Source organism: Drosophila navojoa, chromosome 5 (assembly GCF_054131105.1).
Source record: "Drosophila navojoa isolate 15081-1374.11 chromosome 5, UAZ_NAV_1.0, whole genome shotgun sequence".
Classification (NCBI taxonomy): domain Eukaryota; kingdom Metazoa; phylum Arthropoda; class Insecta; order Diptera; family Drosophilidae; genus Drosophila; species Drosophila navojoa.
The window spans coordinates 24,105,686-24,126,648 of NC_142893.1; the positions used below are offsets into that span (position 1 = coordinate 24,105,686).

The following is a 20,963-nucleotide window of genomic DNA, read 5'->3' on the forward strand; positions in this document are numbered from 1 at the left end:
AAAAGCTAACTGCTATAAAATGCCGGTTATTTGCAGACAATCGATAGTTGCAACGGTTTTTTAAAAATTCGATTACATATTTTTATCTTATCTTTTGTTTTCTTGATCAACGTGAACAGCTTACTTATGAAAACTAAACTCCAAAATAAAAGATAAAGTTTATTGTGCTTATTAACTTGCAGATTACATCAGATTTAACCGTTCAAAGAAATTCAATGCGGCCCACGGATGCCTTGGACGCACGAGTATTGATTATCCATTGGCGCAAATCGGGTATGGCAGCATAAACTCCTGGGTATCCTTTGCGTGCGCAGCCCGAGCCCCACGAGACAATGCCCAGCAGCTCATTCTTGTAGATCAGCGGACCGCCAGAGTCACCTTGGCAGGAATCTTTACCGCCACCGTCGACGGCGGCGCAGAGCATGCGATTGGTCAGAGCAATGAAATATGCGCTCTTACACTTGGCATTCTCCACAACATTCACTTCCACTTGCTGGAGCACGTTGGAGAGGGCGCCTCCTTCGGTAGTTGCGCCCCAGCCAGTTACGATGACAGGTGTTCCGTGCGCCGGACGCTCACTGGCCAATTCGATTGGCTGCACAGCTTTATTGTACTCGAATTCCCCATCCAGAACCAGAATAGCAGCATCGTAGTCCTGGTACAAGGACTTGTACTTCTCGTGAATGATGATTTCCCTCACCGGCAACTCCTGACCAGTTGGAAAAAAGGTTTCTGTGGTGCCAGCAATAATAGTCAAATTAGCCACCCCCTTCAACGTATTCACACAGTGAGCGGCCGAGAGAATCATATTAGGCGCTATAATGGAGCCGCCGCATCTATGATTTCCCCTGTAGCGCATGGAGACCTGATGTGGATAGCTGGTTATGTCCGCATCGTAACCACCAACAATACGCCCATCGGGCATGGGCACACCGCTCTGGAACACGGTCCCCGCTACCGATAATCCCACAATAAAGCAACCGATCAAGATGCGAATCATCTTTTCAATAAACTAAGGTGACGATTCTCGTGTTATGTACTTTTATAGGACACTTATCTGTGGTATAATTACTTAATCAGCCAATTTATAAGCCGATAATTCACAAGTGCTATAAATCTATTTTGTAAAGTTAAGGTTAGTTAGTTTCCCGCTTATCTTATCCATTTCGATGGATAATGATGGTGCTACGGTCATTACTAATTCTGGCAAAGCTGATTGGTATGGAACTTGACGGTCACACTTGAAGCTATAACAGTTCATATCGATAGCAAATAATCGAAAAGTTATGAATAACAGCTGCCATTATTTTTGAATAAAAAAAATGACATGTAGTGACTTTAAAAATTTAATAATAAACATAATAATTAAATAATAATAATTTATTAATATTATTTTAAATATATTATATTATTATATATAAATCATGATAATAAACTAAAACCAAACGAATTATTTAATATCCAATTATGTAATATATATTTATTTTATATAAATTGAATATACAACATTAAACAGTTTTTATAAAGGATTGAATAGCTGAAAATATTATATATTTTACTTTCTTTTTTCGCCATAAACTTTGTATATTTTTGAACAGTGTTCTGAGATAATAGAGTTAATTCCGCGAAGGTTGTCAATTATGTACTTAACGTGTACTTGGATCATCTAGGGGAAAATTGCTAACGTCTACTAATTCGAATGATTCATCAATCACACTTAAATACGTTCGCGTTATCTTTTAAATAAGCCTTTTAAGAAACGACAACCGTATCGAATATCTAGTAGTATAGTATATAGGAATATATCACAGCATATATAGTACAGAGTAGTTCAATATTTGTTTATATCGAAATACATATAAAAATTATATGGGAAACATAAAAATCATTCTCAATAGCTGTTATCAAGAGCATTTGTTGCTTTGCTGCTTTTGCACTTCGGTGACTATAAATCTCAGCACTGGACAATCGCGAGACGTTGATTTTAATCTATAAAGTTAAGAGTTTCAGAATAAGACTATATATACTGCTAACATCTCTTTCGTTGCCACATCAAAGTTCATCAAGTACAAATGACTCATCATAAATCTTTGATGATTATTGTGACCTATGCCAAATAGAGTAAGCTAGTGAACTCTTTTTTTTTTTTTTTTTTTTTTTTTTTGACGTATCGTAAAAGACTTATCGAATAGCTTATGGGGTCTATTGGTTAATTATTGGTTGGCATTTCGCTTTAAAAAACCGCCATGTTTATAATGGATATAAAACAGTTGGTTAACTTTAGCTTTATGATATTACTGAATTCGTTTATTGAAATCCGTGGCGTGTCGTGGATTTTGAGCGATTTCGGTTTAAACAGCGATAAGCACACGCCGTTCGTATATAAGAGCCGAGTGCGAAACTTTAATTAATATACGAATTTTGGATTTTGCGTAATGTCGTTGCCGTGTTTCGGAATACTTGTTGGTGCTTTCTTGGGGCTGCTTTCTCTGGCAACTTTGACCCAAAGCGCCTCCATTAGCACCCACATTGTGGGCGGGACTGAAACGGATATTGTGAACTATCCGTACCAGGTATCGGTCCGATTGGAGACATATATGTTGCTGCATATTTGTGGTGGCAGCATCTATGCACCGCGTGTGGTGTTGACTGCTGCCCACTGCATTAAAGGACGCTTCGCCTCCTACATACGGATCGTGGCGGGACAAAATTCGATAGCCGATCTGGATGAGCAGGGAGTCAAAGTCAGCAAGCTGATTTATCACAGCGGCTACAATAAGAAGACGCACGTGAATGATGTGGGTATGATCATAACCACTCTACCATTGGCTTACTCCAATCTGGTCCAGCCTATTCCTTTGGCTGTAGACTCACCCAACCCAGGCACTCATGCCATAGTCAGCGGCTGGGGCAAGCGCACCGAAGCGGATGAAGCATTGCCAGCCATGTTGCGTGCGGTAGAGGTCGAGATTATGGACAGAAACACCTGTGGCTCTCAGTACTCCACTAAGGATTACAAAATAACGGATGAAATGTTGTGCGCAGGTGTGGAGCAGGGAGGCAAAGATGCGTGCAATGGTGATTCTGGAGGCCCATTGACTGTCGATGGAGTCTTGGTGGGTATTGTTTCCTGGGGAGTGGGCTGTGCTCGCGAAGGATTTCCTGGAGTTTACACTAGCGTGAAACACCACACAGCTTGGATTGAGGAACATGCTGCTCCATACTTGTAAACAACGAATTGTTTTCGTAATAACACAACTACAAAATGAACAAGTTAAGCGAACAAATTAATATTTTATATCTACCTTTAATGGCCTTTATATTTAAATAAACAGAGCATTAAAAATATTTGTTAATTTATACTAGACGAATTCAAATATGACCAGCGTTGAAAAAATTGAAATAGGTTGGCAGTCTCTGCATTTCGTTGGTTTTTTTTTGCTGTTTGAGTATGTGGTAACACAATTTTGATTTTCTACGACAACTGCCACGCGGTCACATTGTGTTCGAGAAAACTCGTGAAGTTATAACAAGTTTAAAAAAGTGACAAAATTTGTGATTCAATTAGTGTTGGACTGTAAACAAGAATTAAAACATAAAATATGTCGCTATTTGGTGCATTAATGGGTGATTTCGATGATGATCTCGGATTCATGAAGTAAGTTTCCAAATAACATGATTTATTTATGATGCTCAGCTGTCTAGTTGTCGATATTGGGGCGTGGAAAATTAGCATGGAAATTGTGCAAAAAAACAGTGAATTTAAATATGTGGGAATATGAATGTGAAAAGCAAGTTAAACAATGCGGTAGAAGTTATTAGCCTGTGTGCATTTTAATTGAAGCAAATTCGCTGATTAGGTGTTTGGCTGGATGACGTATGTATGTATGTTTTTGTGTGTGTCAATTTCACACAACACACAGCGCAGTTTTTCGAATGCTGTTGTGTATGTGTGGACGTGTGCGAGTGTGAGTGCGCAGCATGCCACCATATAAGCAGTCGCAGCAGCAGGAGGAAGAATGAAGACAAGATGGAAGGGCCGCAATTAATCGATAATTCCGATTGCACGTTGGCCGCTGTCAATATAAATAAGATTAGTTTAGTCTGACTTCAACAACAAAAACTAAGTTTTATATGCCATTGTGTCAAGTTCTGGGATAGGGCATAACGTCATTTTCTTTTATTTTCTGATTATTGTGTAATTCGGTGAACATTTGATTTTTATGCAACATGAAGATAAATAAAAGCCAACGGTACGTATTTGTTTAAAATATATATAATTAAATGAAACTTGGTGCTTGTTAAAGGTACATTCACTTCATTTTACTTATATATGCAATATATATATATACATACAGGACAATGGTTGACCATGACCTCAATTTTGGAAACTCTGTTTTATAAATTGCCTACAGCCTACGCAAATCAGTTCACCAATATTATTTACAGGAAATTAACTATTTCTAAGCAAGAATAGAAAAATTTAGCTTTATGATATATATATGCCCGTGCATTAATGTCTGGTTCAGTAATTGACCTATACACTAATTTCATGTTATTTTATTGCTATTACTGCTACATTGTAATACTGTGGAGTGAAATATACGTTATATTATTATAATTAAGATATCAGTGAAGGAACTTTATGCATTGACAACTGCTGTAGATAAACGTCATAGACGTCGTAAACGTCAACAGATGAAGTGTACGCGATTTTCTGCAAACTGAATTTTTTCTAAGCAGGCGATTGTTTCTTTTCTTTTTGTACGAGGCACTTTGTTCAACTTGTTTGCTTAAAGTTGTGTTTTCATTTCCTTAGCCTTCAGTTCTAAATTTATTAAAACACCGAATTCGATATAGTTGTTCATATTTTCGGAAAACTTTATTTGAGTTATGAAACGCAAACGAAATTCAAGCCGTAAAAAAAAACCTGAGACTTCCGAAATGGACACAAAGTTAGTGATTTCTTTTCGCAGCTTTTAATTAAAAATTTTATTATATAAACTGAATTAAAATGAATATATCTCTTTGCAGCAATCCTATGAACCACCACATGAACGCTATGAATATGCAAATGCGCTCGATGAATCGTTTGATGAACTCCTTCATGCCGGATCCTTTTAATATGCTGGGTCCCTCTCCATTCGATGCGGGATTCCAACAGGGCTCATTGATGGAGCGTAATCAGAATGCAATGGCACCAATGGGCGGCGGTTTATTTGGCTTTCCAGCCATGCCCAATTTCAACCGTTTGCTAAATGCCGGTGGGTATTAACGAACAACTTCTTTGAGATTTGTTTCCTAACTCATTTTCCTTTCTTTACTCTAGACATTGGCGGTAATAGCGGCTCCTCGTTTTGCCAAAGCACAGTGATGACCATGTCCTCGGGTCCAGATGGACGTCCACAGATTTATCAGGCTAGCACCAGCACCAAAACTGGACCTGGTGGCGTGCGCGAAACACGCAAGACCGTTCAGGACTCACGTTCAGGCTTGAAAAAGATGGCCATTGGTCATCACATTGGCGATCGCGCACACATCATCGAGAAGGAGCAGGATTTGCGCTCTGGCCAGCTAGAAGAGCGTCAGGAGTTCATCAATTTAGACGAAGAGGAGGCCGAACAGTTCGACCGCGAGTTCACATCACGCGCAACACGCGGCATTTTACCTCATGGAAGTGGTCACAGCGGTTTGCATGCCATACGCGGCGCTCGCCCAGCTGCTGGAGGCTCGACGGTTACCATTGAGCCGCTCGACGACGACGATGATGATGATTGTGTGATCCAGGAGCCGTCACGCACCGGCCGTCAATTGCCAGCTCTGCCCGCACCCCCAACGGCCCCGCACAGCAGGTGAGTCGAGGGCAACTAGTTTTAGTCTCTCCTGTCAGTAGTTGGCAGGTAAACGTGCGCATTTAGTGAGTTGCATTAAATTCGAATCTTCAAAACTTTCGTTCCACTTGACACTCTAGCTTTGGCCTTTAACACGCAATTATTACCACTGGATATATCGTGTGTGGATTTTGATAGGTTTGAACTGGTTCCATAGTACACAGCTGTTAGTAACATCAGTGGCTAATCTTTATATAATGCCATCAAAGAATTTTTACATCGTAAAGAGATTTCCACTTACGCCTGATATCATCATTAAATCTGATATATATAAATACAAGTAATATAATTAATATTTTTATAATTTCTACATAGAATTTTATTAACAGCTGCTTAACATAGTTACCAGTTTCTTATTTTGTTTGAGACTAGCTACACAAGATATATCCAAGACACACAGATCGTAACACTATTCCGATTGTAGCCTTTCTTCTTCACAATGCCCGCTAAACTAAAACGTTTGTATTTACTTGCAGATATAATAATTACTAATTCAAGCAAAGTACATACAGTATATTTTACTAATTATATAATATATATTTATACACAAATATATTATATATATATATATATATATATATATATATATGTGTATACATGTATGTCAGAGTCAGAGAAACCCAAAGCAATTGTCTATAATGCAAAAAAAAAAAAAACTGCTTTTACATTCCTACTACGTTCGAATACTATAACGATAAAATGAGAGTAATTTGAGGTAGGCGGCAAAGTAATTTGTAATTTGTAATATATTAATTTATATGATTTTCCGAAAATGTGAAAAACAACTTTGTACGTATTTTTGATTCACCTATTTTTTGTTTAAGTTGAAATCATAAGCCATATTCTTTCCATGTATTGCATTCACGTTACTTAAAGTACCCAAAACGCGTTACGTAATGGATTGCTACGTCATAAACTACTACTACTACAAATACCCCGTAACACAGTTTTAGTGCCCGATCGACATACGCCAAAATGTGTTTTGTTGTAATCTCTTTTACATTTTCTTCGACTTGATTCCATACTCCGATGATAACAACGACGACACCAACAGCGCCGATACAACAACAACTTCGCCACGTCGCGACGCTCCATCGGCAACAGCAGCAGCTGCAGCAACAACATCAGCCTCTTCGCCCCTAACTTATGATGCAACTAACAACAATTATTTGGGCGTTGGAAATACGTCAGCATCGCGTCGCGCCTATATGCGCAATGGTCAGCACTTGGCCACGCCCCGTCGACCACTACGTACGCCTTCGTCGTCGCCGCTGGCCACCGTATCGAGCGCTAGTCACAGCATTGCCGGCACGCCAAGGTTTGTTCGCATAAGCAAAACAAAACTACAACAACAGCAAACCAAATCAACTAAATGAGAGATATACGTAATGTCCAGTTTCCCCTTAAACCAAAAACAAAAATAATTATTAAAATCAGATCATTATTTTCATAACATAGTCGAGAATCGCAATCATTATAAGTGACAGAAATATGTAACGTTACGATTTGGCTTCATGCCTGGTTTGGTTTTATAAATACGCTAAATTTATTTGAAATTTTTTCTAATAACTTTTCTTTGAAATTTGAAATATGATATACATATACTATGTATTTGGTAAAATATTTTATTTCTAAAGGAATTCAACCTTACATAACGCTGCGTTCTGCGCTTTATCCGTCCCCTCTGAAAGATATACAATGAAATAGTTTGAAAATCTTAACTCCTATCCCTCTATCCTAACCATTTGTAATGTATACGCTACATTACGGTAATTTTACGTTACACTTTTTGGCTGTTCAGCAATTTAAGCTTATTTTCCTCCCACGAAAAGATTAAACCTAATTGTATAATCCATTTTAATATTTGAAATAACAACTCGCTCTATTTCTTTCTCTTCTCTACCAATATATGTATATACATTTACGTATATATACGTATATAAATCATCATATTTCGATTTTGATGCAGAGATTGGCGTTTATATAACTCACGTTTCTATAGAAAATAGAAATATCTATGTGCATAATATATGATCCATAAAATATAATGAACTTATACACATATAAATATTTAACATATACACCACAACGTAATTGAATGAGACGCGTTACGTGCAACGTTGCGACGTAATCAAAACCACCTACTAACCAGTAACTGCGTTTGGCGACGGCGCTCCAACTCGCTATTTATCTAAATCGCCCGCTGTGCTCCGTCATGAAATTTCATCGCTGCGACGCTACGAATCATCTACGTTACGCATCTCTGCAACGTCACACACACGTCGTTACGTGCCCCCACATGTTACGTGTAAGGCCGCCCAAAACAAATAAAAACAGCAATTTTTTTTACAGCTATGTACATTAAATTTTACTAAACACATCTATAAGTTAATGTAAGAAAAATAAGGCGACGTATATTTAATCTCAGCATGTTGTGTCACAATTGTCTTATTTGCGTATTTCCAGTTGAAGGTACGCGTTTTGGTCACATTATTGTTTCGTTGCCTGTTGACAAATTCCATTACGTTTTCGTTTATCTCCTACCCACAAAAACTCATCGTTACGTTACGCCACGCTACACAACGCTTAATTGGTCTTCGTTTATACATAATATATTCTCTACGTACTACGTGACACAACTACGACGCTTATCTAAATTCTAACGCTGTTGCTGTTGCTGCGCTGCTGCTGCTGTTGCTGTTGCTACGTTCTGTTGTTTTACGTGGGAGAGACTGCAACAACACACAAACACATCAACTGCGTATCTCTCCACACATTACGTAACGGTGCCCGCCAACTCATTCAGCTTATGCTCTCTCTCTGTCTCTATCTCCATTTCTCATATGAATAACGCACTCATGCCTCGCCTCGCTCTCACCATTTTAAGATTTACGTTAGAATTGGCCTTTGTACGGAATGATAATCTATATAAACTTTTACGTTATCATATATTTTATTTACGTAATTGCGTCATTCTTCTCTCCCTCGATTAATACAGTTATTAATGTTATCTTTCTCTCTGTACAGCATACATCCACATCCCTATGCTGCGAATCCGGCTGCTGCCCGTCGCCAGCAGCGTCTGAAGCATCATCAACAGTCAAGCGCCTCGCGTGGATTGGAGGATAGAGCCGAGCCGCGCGTCAAATCGGCAAAGCGGAACAAACCTCAATAATAGAATAAGGGGCTAAAACATTTACACACTACACACAACTACACAGTTATTGCACACACACACATAAAAACATTATTACAGAACCAAATTAAACCTCCAATTGCAAAGCGCCAACCCATAGTACATGTTATCGATCAACACTAATCTAGGCACACGAACATACGCTTCCCCCCTTACACATACAACTTTAGTATATATATATCTATATAAATATATAAATGTATATACGTATATATTTATATATATATGCAGCAGCAGATTCGCGTCTCTTTCGTACGCTATTTTTATTTTTGTAGACAGGATTCATGGCTTGGTCGCCCCACATATGTATATCCAATAACACTTTTCGAAACCTTTGTAGCGACACAAAAGCTGCGCGAATCTGCGATAAATATCGATAGCGAGCTCATGCCGCAAGGCAACTGTTCACACCCCCCACACTTTCAAACACACACAGACATACACATGCACACGCATCTACCAATGCACACTTATAATGTTAATAAAATTTTTAGTTTAAAAGGTAAAAGCACTAAGCTTAAAAGTTTTTAAATATTCTCAATACTTTAGTTTTTCTTAATAGCGTTTAAGATCAACAATTTTGCAGCGACGAAGAAGAAGCCGCCTCCTATCTATATAAAAAGAAAAACCCATATTATTAAGACATAAATTAATGTTTATGTGAATTTAATTAAACGAAAATACATACATACATAGTAAATTTAAAGCGTAAAGAAAATATATACAAGTTCTAAATCATAAAGTTTGTAACCAAGTTTAGTCGATCATCTCCATCTGGGTTTCCTCCGATTCGCGCCAATTGCGCTGAACCATTTCCACAAGCTGCTTCCAAAAGAGTGTGCGTCGCACATAGTTGCCCAAGCAGAGCAGTATGAAGGCCCAGGCCAGGATTAGATAGAAATCTGTTTTCTTTGTCGGAACCGATGACAGTGGTCCCCACTGAATCATCGTGTGGATGAAGGGATGCAAGCTCTTAGGGTCTACGGTCCTTATGTTTGTGTGCCGCTTTATAAAGCCGCGCACACTCACCTTGTCGTGACTGGGCGGATCATACTTGATGAGGGGTCTTCCCTGATGGAATATCATCAGCGTTGGCAGTGCAACGATGCCGAACTCTGCATTGAAGCGCGTAAACTCATACGCGTCGATATAGGCCACTGGCAGTGTGGGTAACAAGTGTGGCAGCAGATTGACCAGAGTCGCCACGCGAGCGCACTCGAGGCTAGTGTTTGTGCAAAAGTGCACTAGAACACAGCTGCCCGGCTCGTGACGCTTGGTTGCATTACCAATTGGCTTCAGTAGATTGACAATCTCTTTGGCACTCTGCATGATTAGCAGCTTAGGCATAGGTGCGCTCAAATTGCCCGTTTCCGGCAATGGATCTGGCTGCAGGCACTTTATCAAAATTGGAGGTTTTCGTGGTTGCGGCTGCTCCGCTAGATGTATTATATACTCATCGTCCGGCACGCAAATGTGTCGCTCCTGCATCAATGCGTACGACTGAAAGCTGTAATGACACTGCCCAATGGAGGCATTCCCTACGGGAACGGATCCTGATCCATTCGAATGGATATTGAGACCCAGATATTTCAAAGCGCCCAACAAACCGGACAGCTCTCCTTGAGCTTGTGCTGCATATAGCCCTATTAAGGCAGTAACGATGGTTAGTGTCAACAGCAATTAATTTGTTTGTGAAATCCTTACCCAAGAGCAATAATATTGGCAAGATTACATTTGTATGCATTTTTGTATTTGCTTTGTTACAGTGTGGCTGCGCTACTGTAGAATTAAAAAGCCAAAAAGTAAAAATTAATAAACAGCATAGACCTACTGAGTCGTTTCATCGTCAAAAATATACTGAATAATGCTCGTTTTTTAATGTCATATCAAAGTTCATTGCTATGTCACGATTTAAGCTGACAACCTGAATGTATTGAAAAATATACTGCAATAAGTGAGCCGACACAATGGGCGAAAATACTGTTAATTTGGTTTTTTCTACGAGCGAATGCCAAAGCTAAACAATATGAAACTCGCGCGCTTAAATTTAAACATTGCATTGCAATGTAAGTCAATTATGCATGACCATAAACACTCACAAGCATCCCGTATCGACCACGGCCACACAACACAAGAACATTTGTCTACTCATCATTTTTGTGTGAGATTTGCATACCCTAAACAGTTATTGTGTAGGGTATGAGTAGGAGCGATACCGTCACGTGAGTTGTTTTTATTGCTTGATGAAATATAGATTTAAAGAGGATGATAGAGTCTCATAACTTGTAGTGTAAATAATTTTGAATTTCATATACATTGTATAGGTCCCTTAGGATATTCTGGATATGAAATATTGTATAGAATAGACAGCGCTGCTATTAAAGAGTCTTTTCTTGTCTTTCATTTTCTTTTGTATTTTTAAAAACCGGCAACGTCAATTTATCATGCTAAAGTGGTGTCCATATAAGCGGAAGTTGCTGTACAAGCTGCCTGCTCAGGCTCAGGCCATGCCAGGCGTATGCACACCGACAACACCAACAACAGCAACACAATATCAAGACCAAAAGCAACAACAACAGAGATGAGCAACCCTTTGTGGCCCTTTTTTTCTGGGGGGCGTCAGTGCTGAGGGGTGTCACAACTATTTTCAACATTGTGCACACATTTCATTCATTGAGTGCATGTTGAGCATATTTACAACTAGTTACAGAACGATGATGATGCCGCCGACAAGCCAACTGTGCTCTTAAAAGGCACTTTTTGGGCGTTTATGAGGCCCATCCACTTTAAGATGGGTGCCTTGTGCCCTGTTACGAGCAAGCAAGGGTTGCAAGTGGTTTAATGAGTGGATATCATTTTATTTTTAGTTTTATTTGTGTTCTGTTTTTCTGCCTAATTGATAATTATTGATTAAAGCACTTTTATATTATTTATATTTTTTGTCATATATGTTATGTACATACATATATGTATACATTTTTATACATATGTATAAACATTTTACAGACATTCAAATTGGGTTGTGAAAAAAGTTCGCGTGTCATAGCAACTAGCTGCTGTCTGCAGAGTATCGATCAGTCGTTGCTGCTGCACTCGGACATCACTGTATGCGCTAGCGTTGATAATTATCTTCTCAGAGCAGCGATGGCAGTGGCATTTGCAATCAAATGAATTCAATTGAAAATATTTCGATTCACTCCATTGCCTAGTTATTTACAAGTTCGCATCGAACAGTGTCTGTAGGCGGTCTGCTGGCGCGGTCGGAAGTATTTGTGGTGGTTGCCCGGAGCGAGTCGCAGAGTCGTCGAACTTTCGGCCCGGCTCCTGGCACTCGATATGTGACGACAACAGCTACAACAACAGCAACAACAATGACAAGGAAAACGAGAACGAATCGAAATGGCTGCTGCGCTTTTCTTCAACTGATAAAGATAAGGCCAAGGAGTTGAGTAAGAGTGCTCGCTGTAAGAATCTTGAAGCAAACTTTTGCCAGCCTTTGCGGTTGCTGCCGTTCAAGTTGGCCAGCATTTTGTGACAATTTATTTTCTATGCTTTGGCGTTTGCTTTCAACAAATCGAAAAACTATTAAATTGGGCGTGAGCCAAAGAGACAACAAAACTAAAAAGAATCCAGCGTGAAAAGTCAAACCCTACATACTCTAACCATTTGAGGTAGTTTGCCTACAGCGATGAGCCTTTGCTTCATTAGTGATATTACTCTGCAAAATAAAGATATGCGGAAATGGTTTATTTTTTTAAATTTTGTTTAAATTTTTTTATTTATTTTTTTTATTTTTTATATTGTCAGAAATTAGATTTTTTTCATACAGCCTGTTTTCGGTTACAATTTTATCCATTTTCTAGTGGAAAAGTTTTGCACACCGCTCACAGCTTGAAAATTTCACTGTTTGACAGTCACGCGATTTCACCATGGTTTGGCACATTTGATATCAAGTGCAACTTTTCACCTTTGCACGCCGTTGACAGGCTTCTACGACATCTGCTTAATTGGATAGGAAATGGCGAGAGCTTGGCCAAGCCGCTGACACGGTCAGCGATAGGATCTCCAAGCGAACCAAATGTGCAATAAAACAAATATAAAAAATATATTTATCAATTTCAAGTTACTACTTTTACTGTAGAAAGAATTTATTGAGTTACTCTTAGCGATTATTGCCAGCTTACAAATTTATAAATAAATATGATAAAATAACGAAATTCGTTATCTCTTTTTCTCCTTCCCAGAAAAAAGGAAAAATAATGAAATGGTTTAGGTTGCAAGCAAAATACGAATTCGGAAGTTGGTTGCTTTTAAAGTGTGTGTACACATACCATGTGTAACGTGGCCCAAATAGTTTTCTACCACAACGATATTTCGGTAAAGAGAAAAGCACGAAACGAATAAAAATAAAAGTAAAAGGACCAGCCAATAAAATTAATTGATTTTGAGGTTTTCCATTTGCTGTGTGTCAAGCGATTTTGATTTTTAACCGACAGTTAACCGCATTTGACAGATACAGTTTGGGTTAGAGCTTATGTGTGAATTGCTTTTTTAAATAGTTTTAAAGCGTTTGAAATGTAGTCGATCATGTAGATATAGAAACAATATTTAGTGCAGAATAGGTATAAGTAGAAGTAGAGGTAGAGGTAAGTTATTAATTCGATAGGTTTGCTTAATATGGTGAAATTTCATGGCAAATATATAATTCAGATCCCTTACGTTCTGAAAGTAAACCTAATGATTTCTTTTTCGTCTATGGCGAGGTCGTTTAACATACCAAAACATATATTAATATTTATTTTGATTATAGTGCTATTTATATGGGTGTAAATACAAATTTACACACTCTTAAAGCTCCCACATTCAGATTCAATGTAACTCTAACAACCTTTTATCACAACAAAAGGTGTCAATTGAATGCAGAGTTAGTCCACACATCTGTCTCACCCGTAGGCTCCTTCCTCTCTGTTGACCTTCTCATGCCACAGGAACCCGCTTGCTACGCCGCTCGCATTATCAATTATGCGTTCGCATTGCGCTCCGTGTCCGTGTCCGAGTCCGAGTCCCGAATCCCGAAACCTGTAAACTTGGCAATTTATTTGCACCGGAAACTCAACATAAATCAAACTAATTTCTCCAGGGATTTTTGAAACAACTTTCGACGTGTCGCTCGACTGCCGCGTTTGTTTGTGTTAAAATGTGTTTGTATGTGCGTATGTGTGTGTGTAGATGTAGCTGACTTTGTGCCTGTTGTGGTTGTTGTTGGGCACGTGTTTGGGGCATAGCAAATTGAATTTGTCGCGCCATGTTGCATAATTTGGGGCCCATTGTGCGTCTAATTGGCCAAAATGCTGGAGACCGACAAGGAGCTCGAGAGCTCCTTGAAATGTTGACATATAGCCGCACCAATTATTTATGCTATATACGTATTCTACTTATGAACAAGTCTAGACTTTTGGTATTGATTTTGCTGTGGCGGGTAAGGTCCGCATTGCTCAGGCGCTTAGTCCTCGGGAGCTACACATAAGCTTTTTACTTAACTGGGTTTGACCCAAGGGAATGATTCGATGTGATATAATAGGGTACCCAAATTACACAGGATTTCAAGTTTATATAATGTGACGATTCTTAGACATTTTCTAGGAGTTAAGCATAGTCTATGGAATACAAATAATATAATTGAATACTGTATTACACAATATTGTAAAATGTAATATAATATAGTATAATATAATACAATGAAATGAATTACGCGATATCTGAAACTTTTGTATGACGATGACAAATATTTAGCTCATCTCTTTCGAAGTTGCATTTTACTTGAGTTTTTATAAAGGCTTAAGGTTAAGCATTGCTTCATTTTTTAGCTTGTTGACAGCTATAACTTAAATAATTTATAGTACATATATTTGATATATATTATCAGTCAAACACCTTCTGCGTAGCTTGTCTCAATGAAATATATTTTCCCAAATTTTTAGTTTCTAAGCAAAATGTCTGAGCTACTGAAAAGCGTGGAAAAGTTGCCCCTGGAGCCGACCCTGCCGAAACTGTCGCTGAATAATTTTCGCGGCGGCAATCAGCTGCCAATCTGGGACATACCCGAAGTGGAGTTTCGCCTGGGGAAGAAGTACCCGCTGCTTCCGATGGTGCTGAAGAACTGGGAACTGAACGATCCCAACGATCTGGTGCTGAGGCTCGGCACCAGGCAGATCAGTATGAATCGGCTGCGCTTCATGTGCTACTCGAAGCTCGCCATGCGAAGTGTGAAGGGGGGGCAGCGCGAATTGGTGCTGCCCGAGGATCGGGTGCCGGAGGAGGGCCTGGTGCGCACTTGTCACTGGATGATCCAGCCAGTTGCGAAGCTGGAGCGCGGCTCCATTATGGAGGTGCTGGCGACAGCTTTGTACTTGGAGGTGGACTCGCTGATCAAGCAGGTGTGGTTCAGTCTAAACCTGGTCGACGAGTTTAGCGAGGATCAGGCCTTTGCAGTGTCCTACGAGTCGCTGCGGCTGTGCCATTTGCTGCCCATAACGGGCCTTGATATCTCCATGCTGCATCGTATCCAACGCTTTTTCCTCACGCTGGTCGCCAGCGTGGAGTTTCTTGAGCTGCCCTTCGAGCATATTCACTACCTGATCAGCTCCGAGAATGTGGCCGTTAATAGCGAGAAGGAGATGTTCTATGCGGCCGTGCGCTGGCTCATGCACGACTGGGAGGCACGGGCAGAGTATGCCATCGCCCTCATGCAGGTGGTGCACCTGATGTTGCTGCCTTTCGAGTATATCATGCAACTGCAGACGGGCGGAGCTGAGGGGCCTGTCGAGTACATCATCCAGCTGCAAGATTTCCCTGATCTTATGTATAAGGCCTTGTAAGTGGACAGAGGCATGTGAGTTTTCAACATTTAGTAATCTCTGCTTATTCAACAGGTCGGCCCGCCTCACGATGTTTGCCGACGATGGCTCCAAGGAACGCCTTTGCGAAATATTTAAGATCGAGCTGCCCGTGCTCCGGCCTTTCATCTCTGATAATCTGTGCAGCTATCACAGGGCTAATCCCGATGATCCTGTGAAGGACTTCAGCTACGATGATTTCTTGGATTATTTGCGTGTGATCCAAGAAAATGGCATATACAGCTGGAAGGCACTGAGCGTTCAGCACGGTTCTAGCAGCTTCAAAATGGTCTAAGAATCAAGTCTTCGGTCATTTGAATCGATTTAGTCAGAATGCAAGATTATCTTAAAGATATGAGGATTTCACTGCACTTTTGTGATATATAACTGTATGTGTGTGTGTGTGTGTTTTTTTTTATAATTTATAAAAAGTCTTTAAAATTAACGAGTGTTTTCTAGTTTTTGAGCGAAATGCTTTTGTTATCCGAAGCTAGGCCTGTCTGGTAAAGCAGCATAGAATGCTTTCTGTGATGTTTCTAAATCCGCTTATCAATCACGAGGTGATGCAGTATATTTTAGTAGATTTGTGCGATGTATTTTGCTGTTGCAGTATAAAAACTATTTCGCGAAACTTCCTGTAGCTTCCTGTAGAATTACCCAACATTCCCATTTGTTGTGTTGCTTTAATTTGGAAATGACTAACACGCAGATACTCGGGCTGCTGGTTTTCTAAAAAAAAAAACAAGTAGTCGAGACTGCTCGACCCCTGAACCCTCCAAGCTGATATTTTTATCATTCTGCACTTCTTTTATGCACGCACACACATACATATGCATCCACCCTCACGCGCCTCAATGGGTTCAGGGTATAGAAAAACAGCTCACTTCGAATAAGTTGCATTTCCTTTACAAGACGAAAGTTCGAATGAATATTTGTAATCGAACAGTTACGAATAATTTAAAAACAAGGTCGACGTCTGTAGAAGGGATGGGGAACATAATTTTAAACTCCATTAAGCTATTTTGCACCAGGAAATATTCTAAATATAGCACCATAATATATTTATGGACACATGGTAATGCGAACTACTCGAATTTCCCGCATAACATTTGGCAACTTTGTCACGATAAACATATAGTACATACATATATGTATATGTGTATATTGGCACTTTGTATGTATGCTGGTTGAAGCTGGCTGCTGCTCTACAGCATTTTGTAATTTTCAAAACAATTTCCTCATCAGCGGCAAAAGCAGCAACAACAAAAACAGCAACAAGTTGGGCCAAACATGGGGAATAAGTGCAACCACATCGTCAACATCGTCAGGTCGTAGCCTGTTTTGGTTTCAAAGCTCGCGGCGTTGCTTTTGCACCAGCCACGCCTACCCAACACCCGAGCCACCCAACCACCCCAACCCAAAACAGGGCACTCCACCTAGTTGCTGCGCCTGCAGCGCACTGCTCGTACACGGTGCCGCTGTGACCGTAACCACCTGGTGCCAGGCCACATGACTCGCCCTCCACGCCCCTCCCCGCTCCACTCATCCTGTTTGCTGGCAAATTGAAAATGTTGTGCGGCCAAGGAAAAGATGTCTGCAAAGTTGCGCAAGCGAGATTGCTGGCAAATGTCGTCGTAGTCGTTGTTGTTGTTGTTGTTGTTGTCACAGCTGATGTTGTTGCATTTGTTGCAGTTGCTGCTGTTTTGGCCTAATGATGCTCAGCTAATAAATGCAATGGCAGCCAGGCAGATCAGCAAAATACAAGCCGCTTAAAGTCGGGTTATATCAAAAACATTTGCATAATTGGCGAGCACAAGAATCGCAGCTTGCAAATATTTCAAGATGTGAACATCGAATTTCTTAAGGCTCTTAAAAGTAAGAAATATTATGATTATGATTAAATAAAATATGTTTATTTTGTTGTATCAGTCCATATTTTGTCTCATTTTGGCTTAGCCTGGAACTTTTCCAGTTAGGTTCGCCAATAACCGAGATCTTCTCAGAGATTTATTGTATTGTATTATAGTTGATTGCCTTTAGTTGCACTGCAACAACAAAAAAAAAAAAAAAAAAAAAAAAAAACGCGAACCCTGATCTTAATTTGGCGATCGACTGAGACGACTTCCTTTACAAAGCTTTCTACTCTGCTATTGGATGCATCGCCTTGCTTTTAGTAACATCCAGGGAGCCTGGGCACATATTGAAGATTGCATTGAATGTATATTCGTCCTAGCTCATCAGAAAGGCATCATGACAATACAGAAAGGCTAATTTAATCAGGTCTTGTCCCTTAAATAAAATTCGGAACTTAATTATTCAGTGCTTATTAAGCCGAGTCAATTTACAAACCTTTGAGAACTACACGGCATACATGGCATGTGAAGAAAAGGTGCATCGAAATGAAATGTGTGCATAGATTAGTTTATGGTGCCTTAGTTTATCTGCCTCTCTTGAAAAACCATATTCAAGGCAAGTAGGAGCACTCACAGCTGGGGAGTGCTTAACTCCGAGATTCTCTAAACAGTGGCTCCAGCCAAATATACAAATGCAAAGCCACACACTTTAACAAATAAATAAAAATGTTTCGTTGCCAGGGTTCGCATCTGAGTCCCCTCGCCTAGTACCTTGTCCCCTCATCCAGAAACTTTTTAGAAATTGTACATTTTTAATTCTACTTCATCTTGGCTGATTTGTGAAATTTCTAGCTGGAGCATCAAATGTAATATAAATCAAAGTTGCATTAAATTAAGTGAAAAATCTAGTATTTCAAAAAGTTTTAAATTTATTATTAATTAGTATTAATTCACCAATTTTATTTGTTTTTCACTGATTAGTAATTAATGCATTCACACATAAGAAGAGATTGATAAATGAAAAGGAGAATATATGTAGCTTAATCCACATGCATTGCTCACACTGTTCGCAGACACTTGGAATTCACTTGGCGCACTTCTAATTAATTATTTTTGATTACTTTTGCATTAATTAAATGCCTTGCTGTCCGGCCGTGCCTTCAAATCGTATGCGAGATGGAGGCTCTGCGGACACTTCTGCTCATAATAAATACTAGAATGAAATTGCGCGTGAAACAATGCATTTCCGGTTGCTCGAAGCACCATTCACACTCCGCACTTCACAGTCGACACTCTACAGTCCACCCACCACTCTCCGCACTTTCTCATTCACATTCACATTCACATTCACATGCCTTCCGTTCACATGGCATTGGCGCTGTTTCCGCTTCAATTTTTATTTCGCGCGCCCGCCTCGATAACGATTCACAGCTTCTATAGAGCGAGCACAGGGAAAGGGGCCGCAAGTGGAGGAGTGGTAGTAGGAGTAGGAGTAGGAATCGGTTGGCTCGGCTGCAGTTCCTAACGCCTCAGCAATGGAAACTGTTGAAATTGTTGCCTGCTTTATGTTGTCATTCCATTAATTATCGCTCGTTATTTTAACTTTTAGTATGGCGCAGAGCGGGGCAATTGCCCTTCTCTCTCTCTCTCTCTCTCTCGCTCACTCTCTGTCCCTTTTCTCTCTGTGCTCCCTTGCATTTTTTGCCATTGTCTGCACTTTACAAATACTTCATAACATTTGACAAGCTCTTCTTTCTGTTTTTGGCTTTTATTTCTTTGTGTTTTATTTCCTCTTTTATTCTTTTCTGTAGTATTTTGTGGTGCCAGCGCCTTTTGTTTGCACATTAAATGGCGTCGGCGGCCATGTGAATTGTCGTATAAATGTGTGTGTGTGTGTGTATGTTATGGTGTGTGTGGGTGTCTGTCGCGGTCGGGGTAATGAATTACTAGCCACATGGTTTTTGTGTCCTGCCGCCGCGCGCTGACTCGCAACAATGACATTGCAATTTCTAGCCAACACCAACATTGCCGGGGACAGCCTGCGCCCCTTGTGTTCGGGGGCGACTGAGTGGCTGGCGGTCTGGGGCTGGGCCAGAGGGCGCAAAAATGCAGACACGTCTACGGTCCAACCAGGCGCAAAGGCGGCCAGAAATTATGCGGCTTTAATTGGTCGCAAATCGTTAAATGCCCAAAACTGCTGCTGCAGCATTTTTTTGTTTTTTTGTATGGTCAGGCAGTTGAATTTAATGGAATTTTAAAGATATTCATATATTTGCATATACATTTATATTGTACATATATAAAATTTATTTCGAATTGTTTTCAAAATACCCGCTGTTGTGAGCTAAGCCATTTCGAATCTTAATATAGGCTCTGTAGCCCTGTGTGCTATCGATAATAGCAGCCCTGGTCTCCAGCTTCGATATGTGGATTCATTAGTCATTAAGAAAATCCTAAAAATACGGCAGTTTCTCACATAAAAATAAAACGACAGTACGACTACTACCTAGTGGTAGTATATGTATGTATATAAATTATAAAGTAAAAATTTATTCATCTATTATTATATCTACTGTGAAACTGTAATAATATTTAAATCAATTTCATTTTCATTTAGCATTTAAGTGCTGCCCACATCACTGCGAATTCTCCAATACTGGCTCTTCAAATATTTCCCAATTAACTTGTAAATCCACTCGTATGTACGATATTTGTAGCGAGTCTCGCATTTATGGGGGGCAACGCACATTTTTCACTGATTTGTTTTATTAGTTGTTAACAATCGATTGCATGTTTTTTGCGGCCATTAGTCTGCTGTTGCCTGTGGGCGGTGCCACGCCCTCCAATAGTAGCAGGCATATAATAAATCATGCTGTGCCTATTGTAGGCAGACAACACACACGCGCGCAGCAGCTCCGTTGATTCATTGCAGCGGGCAAAGGGCAGGGCGGGGCAGGGTGGAGGGCGTAAAGGGCATGATCCGTGGCAGGAGGCATGGGAATCAGGAGTTAAAACGGATGATAAATAATAAGCAACAAAAGCTGACAGCAACAATCACAGATGGCTGTCGGATGTCTACATTTAGTAGCTGTTTAACAAAGTGCAAGTGCTCTTGCTCGAAGGGTCG

The 20,963-nt window shown here is 39.9% G+C and overlaps 5 protein-coding genes across 8 annotated transcripts; 3 read left to right on the forward strand and 2 right to left on the reverse strand.

The window, feature by feature from the left end:
* Positions 1-146: 146 nt before the first annotated feature.
* lambdaTry (serine protease lambdaTry) lies at positions 147-1,032 on the reverse strand. The gene has a single exon (XM_018103609.3). It carries the CDS (start codon positions 998-1,000, stop codon positions 203-205), a length of 798 nt encoding a protein of 265 aa, XP_017959098.1. The 5' UTR covers positions 1,001-1,032; the 3' UTR covers positions 147-202.
* A 1,366-nt stretch (positions 1,033-2,398) lies between these two features.
* LOC108653250 (trypsin delta) lies at positions 2,399-3,347 on the forward strand. The gene has a single exon (XM_018103610.3). It carries the CDS (start codon positions 2,436-2,438, stop codon positions 3,228-3,230), a length of 795 nt encoding a protein of 264 aa, XP_017959099.1. The 5' UTR covers positions 2,399-2,435; the 3' UTR covers positions 3,231-3,347.
* Positions 3,348-3,463: 116 nt separating this feature from the next.
* Mlf (myeloid leukemia factor) lies at positions 3,464-9,595 on the forward strand. Of its 4 annotated transcripts, none has more exons than XR_001925658.3 (6): positions 3,464-3,658; positions 5,035-5,264; positions 5,330-5,852; positions 6,946-7,209; positions 7,861-8,199; positions 8,919-9,595. XR_001925658.3 is itself a non-coding variant. In XM_018103593.3 (5 exons), exons 1-5 carry the CDS (start codon positions 3,603-3,605, stop codon positions 9,064-9,066), a joined length of 1,221 nt encoding a protein of 406 aa, XP_017959082.1. In that variant the 5' UTR covers positions 3,465-3,602; the 3' UTR covers positions 9,067-9,595. The 4 variants fall into 4 exon arrangements, 2 of the variants coding, with proteins under 2 accessions (XP_017959082.1, XP_017959081.1); XR_001925656.3 differs by lacking the exon at positions 3,464-3,658 and adding an exon at positions 4,758-4,955; XM_018103593.3 differs by lacking the exon at positions 7,861-8,199 and having other exon boundaries at positions 3,465-3,658.
* A 126-nt stretch (positions 9,596-9,721) lies between these two features.
* bug (thioredoxin domain-containing protein bug) lies at positions 9,722-10,936 on the reverse strand. Its single transcript, XM_018103095.3, has 2 exons — positions 10,792-10,936; positions 9,722-10,730 (listed from the first exon to the last, which is right to left on the reverse strand). Exons 1-2 carry the CDS (start codon positions 10,829-10,831, stop codon positions 9,844-9,846), a joined length of 927 nt encoding a protein of 308 aa, XP_017958584.1. The 5' UTR covers positions 10,832-10,936; the 3' UTR covers positions 9,722-9,843.
* A 4,077-nt stretch (positions 10,937-15,013) lies between these two features.
* LOC108652899 (kelch-like protein 26) lies at positions 15,014-16,399 on the forward strand. Its single transcript, XM_018103096.2, has 2 exons — positions 15,014-15,961; positions 16,020-16,399. The coding sequence occupies exons 1-2, from the start codon at positions 15,081-15,083 to the stop codon at positions 16,276-16,278; spliced, it is 1,140 nt and encodes a 379-aa protein (XP_017958585.1). The 5' UTR covers positions 15,014-15,080; the 3' UTR covers positions 16,279-16,399.
* The last annotated feature ends 4,564 nt before the right edge of the window (positions 16,400-20,963 follow it).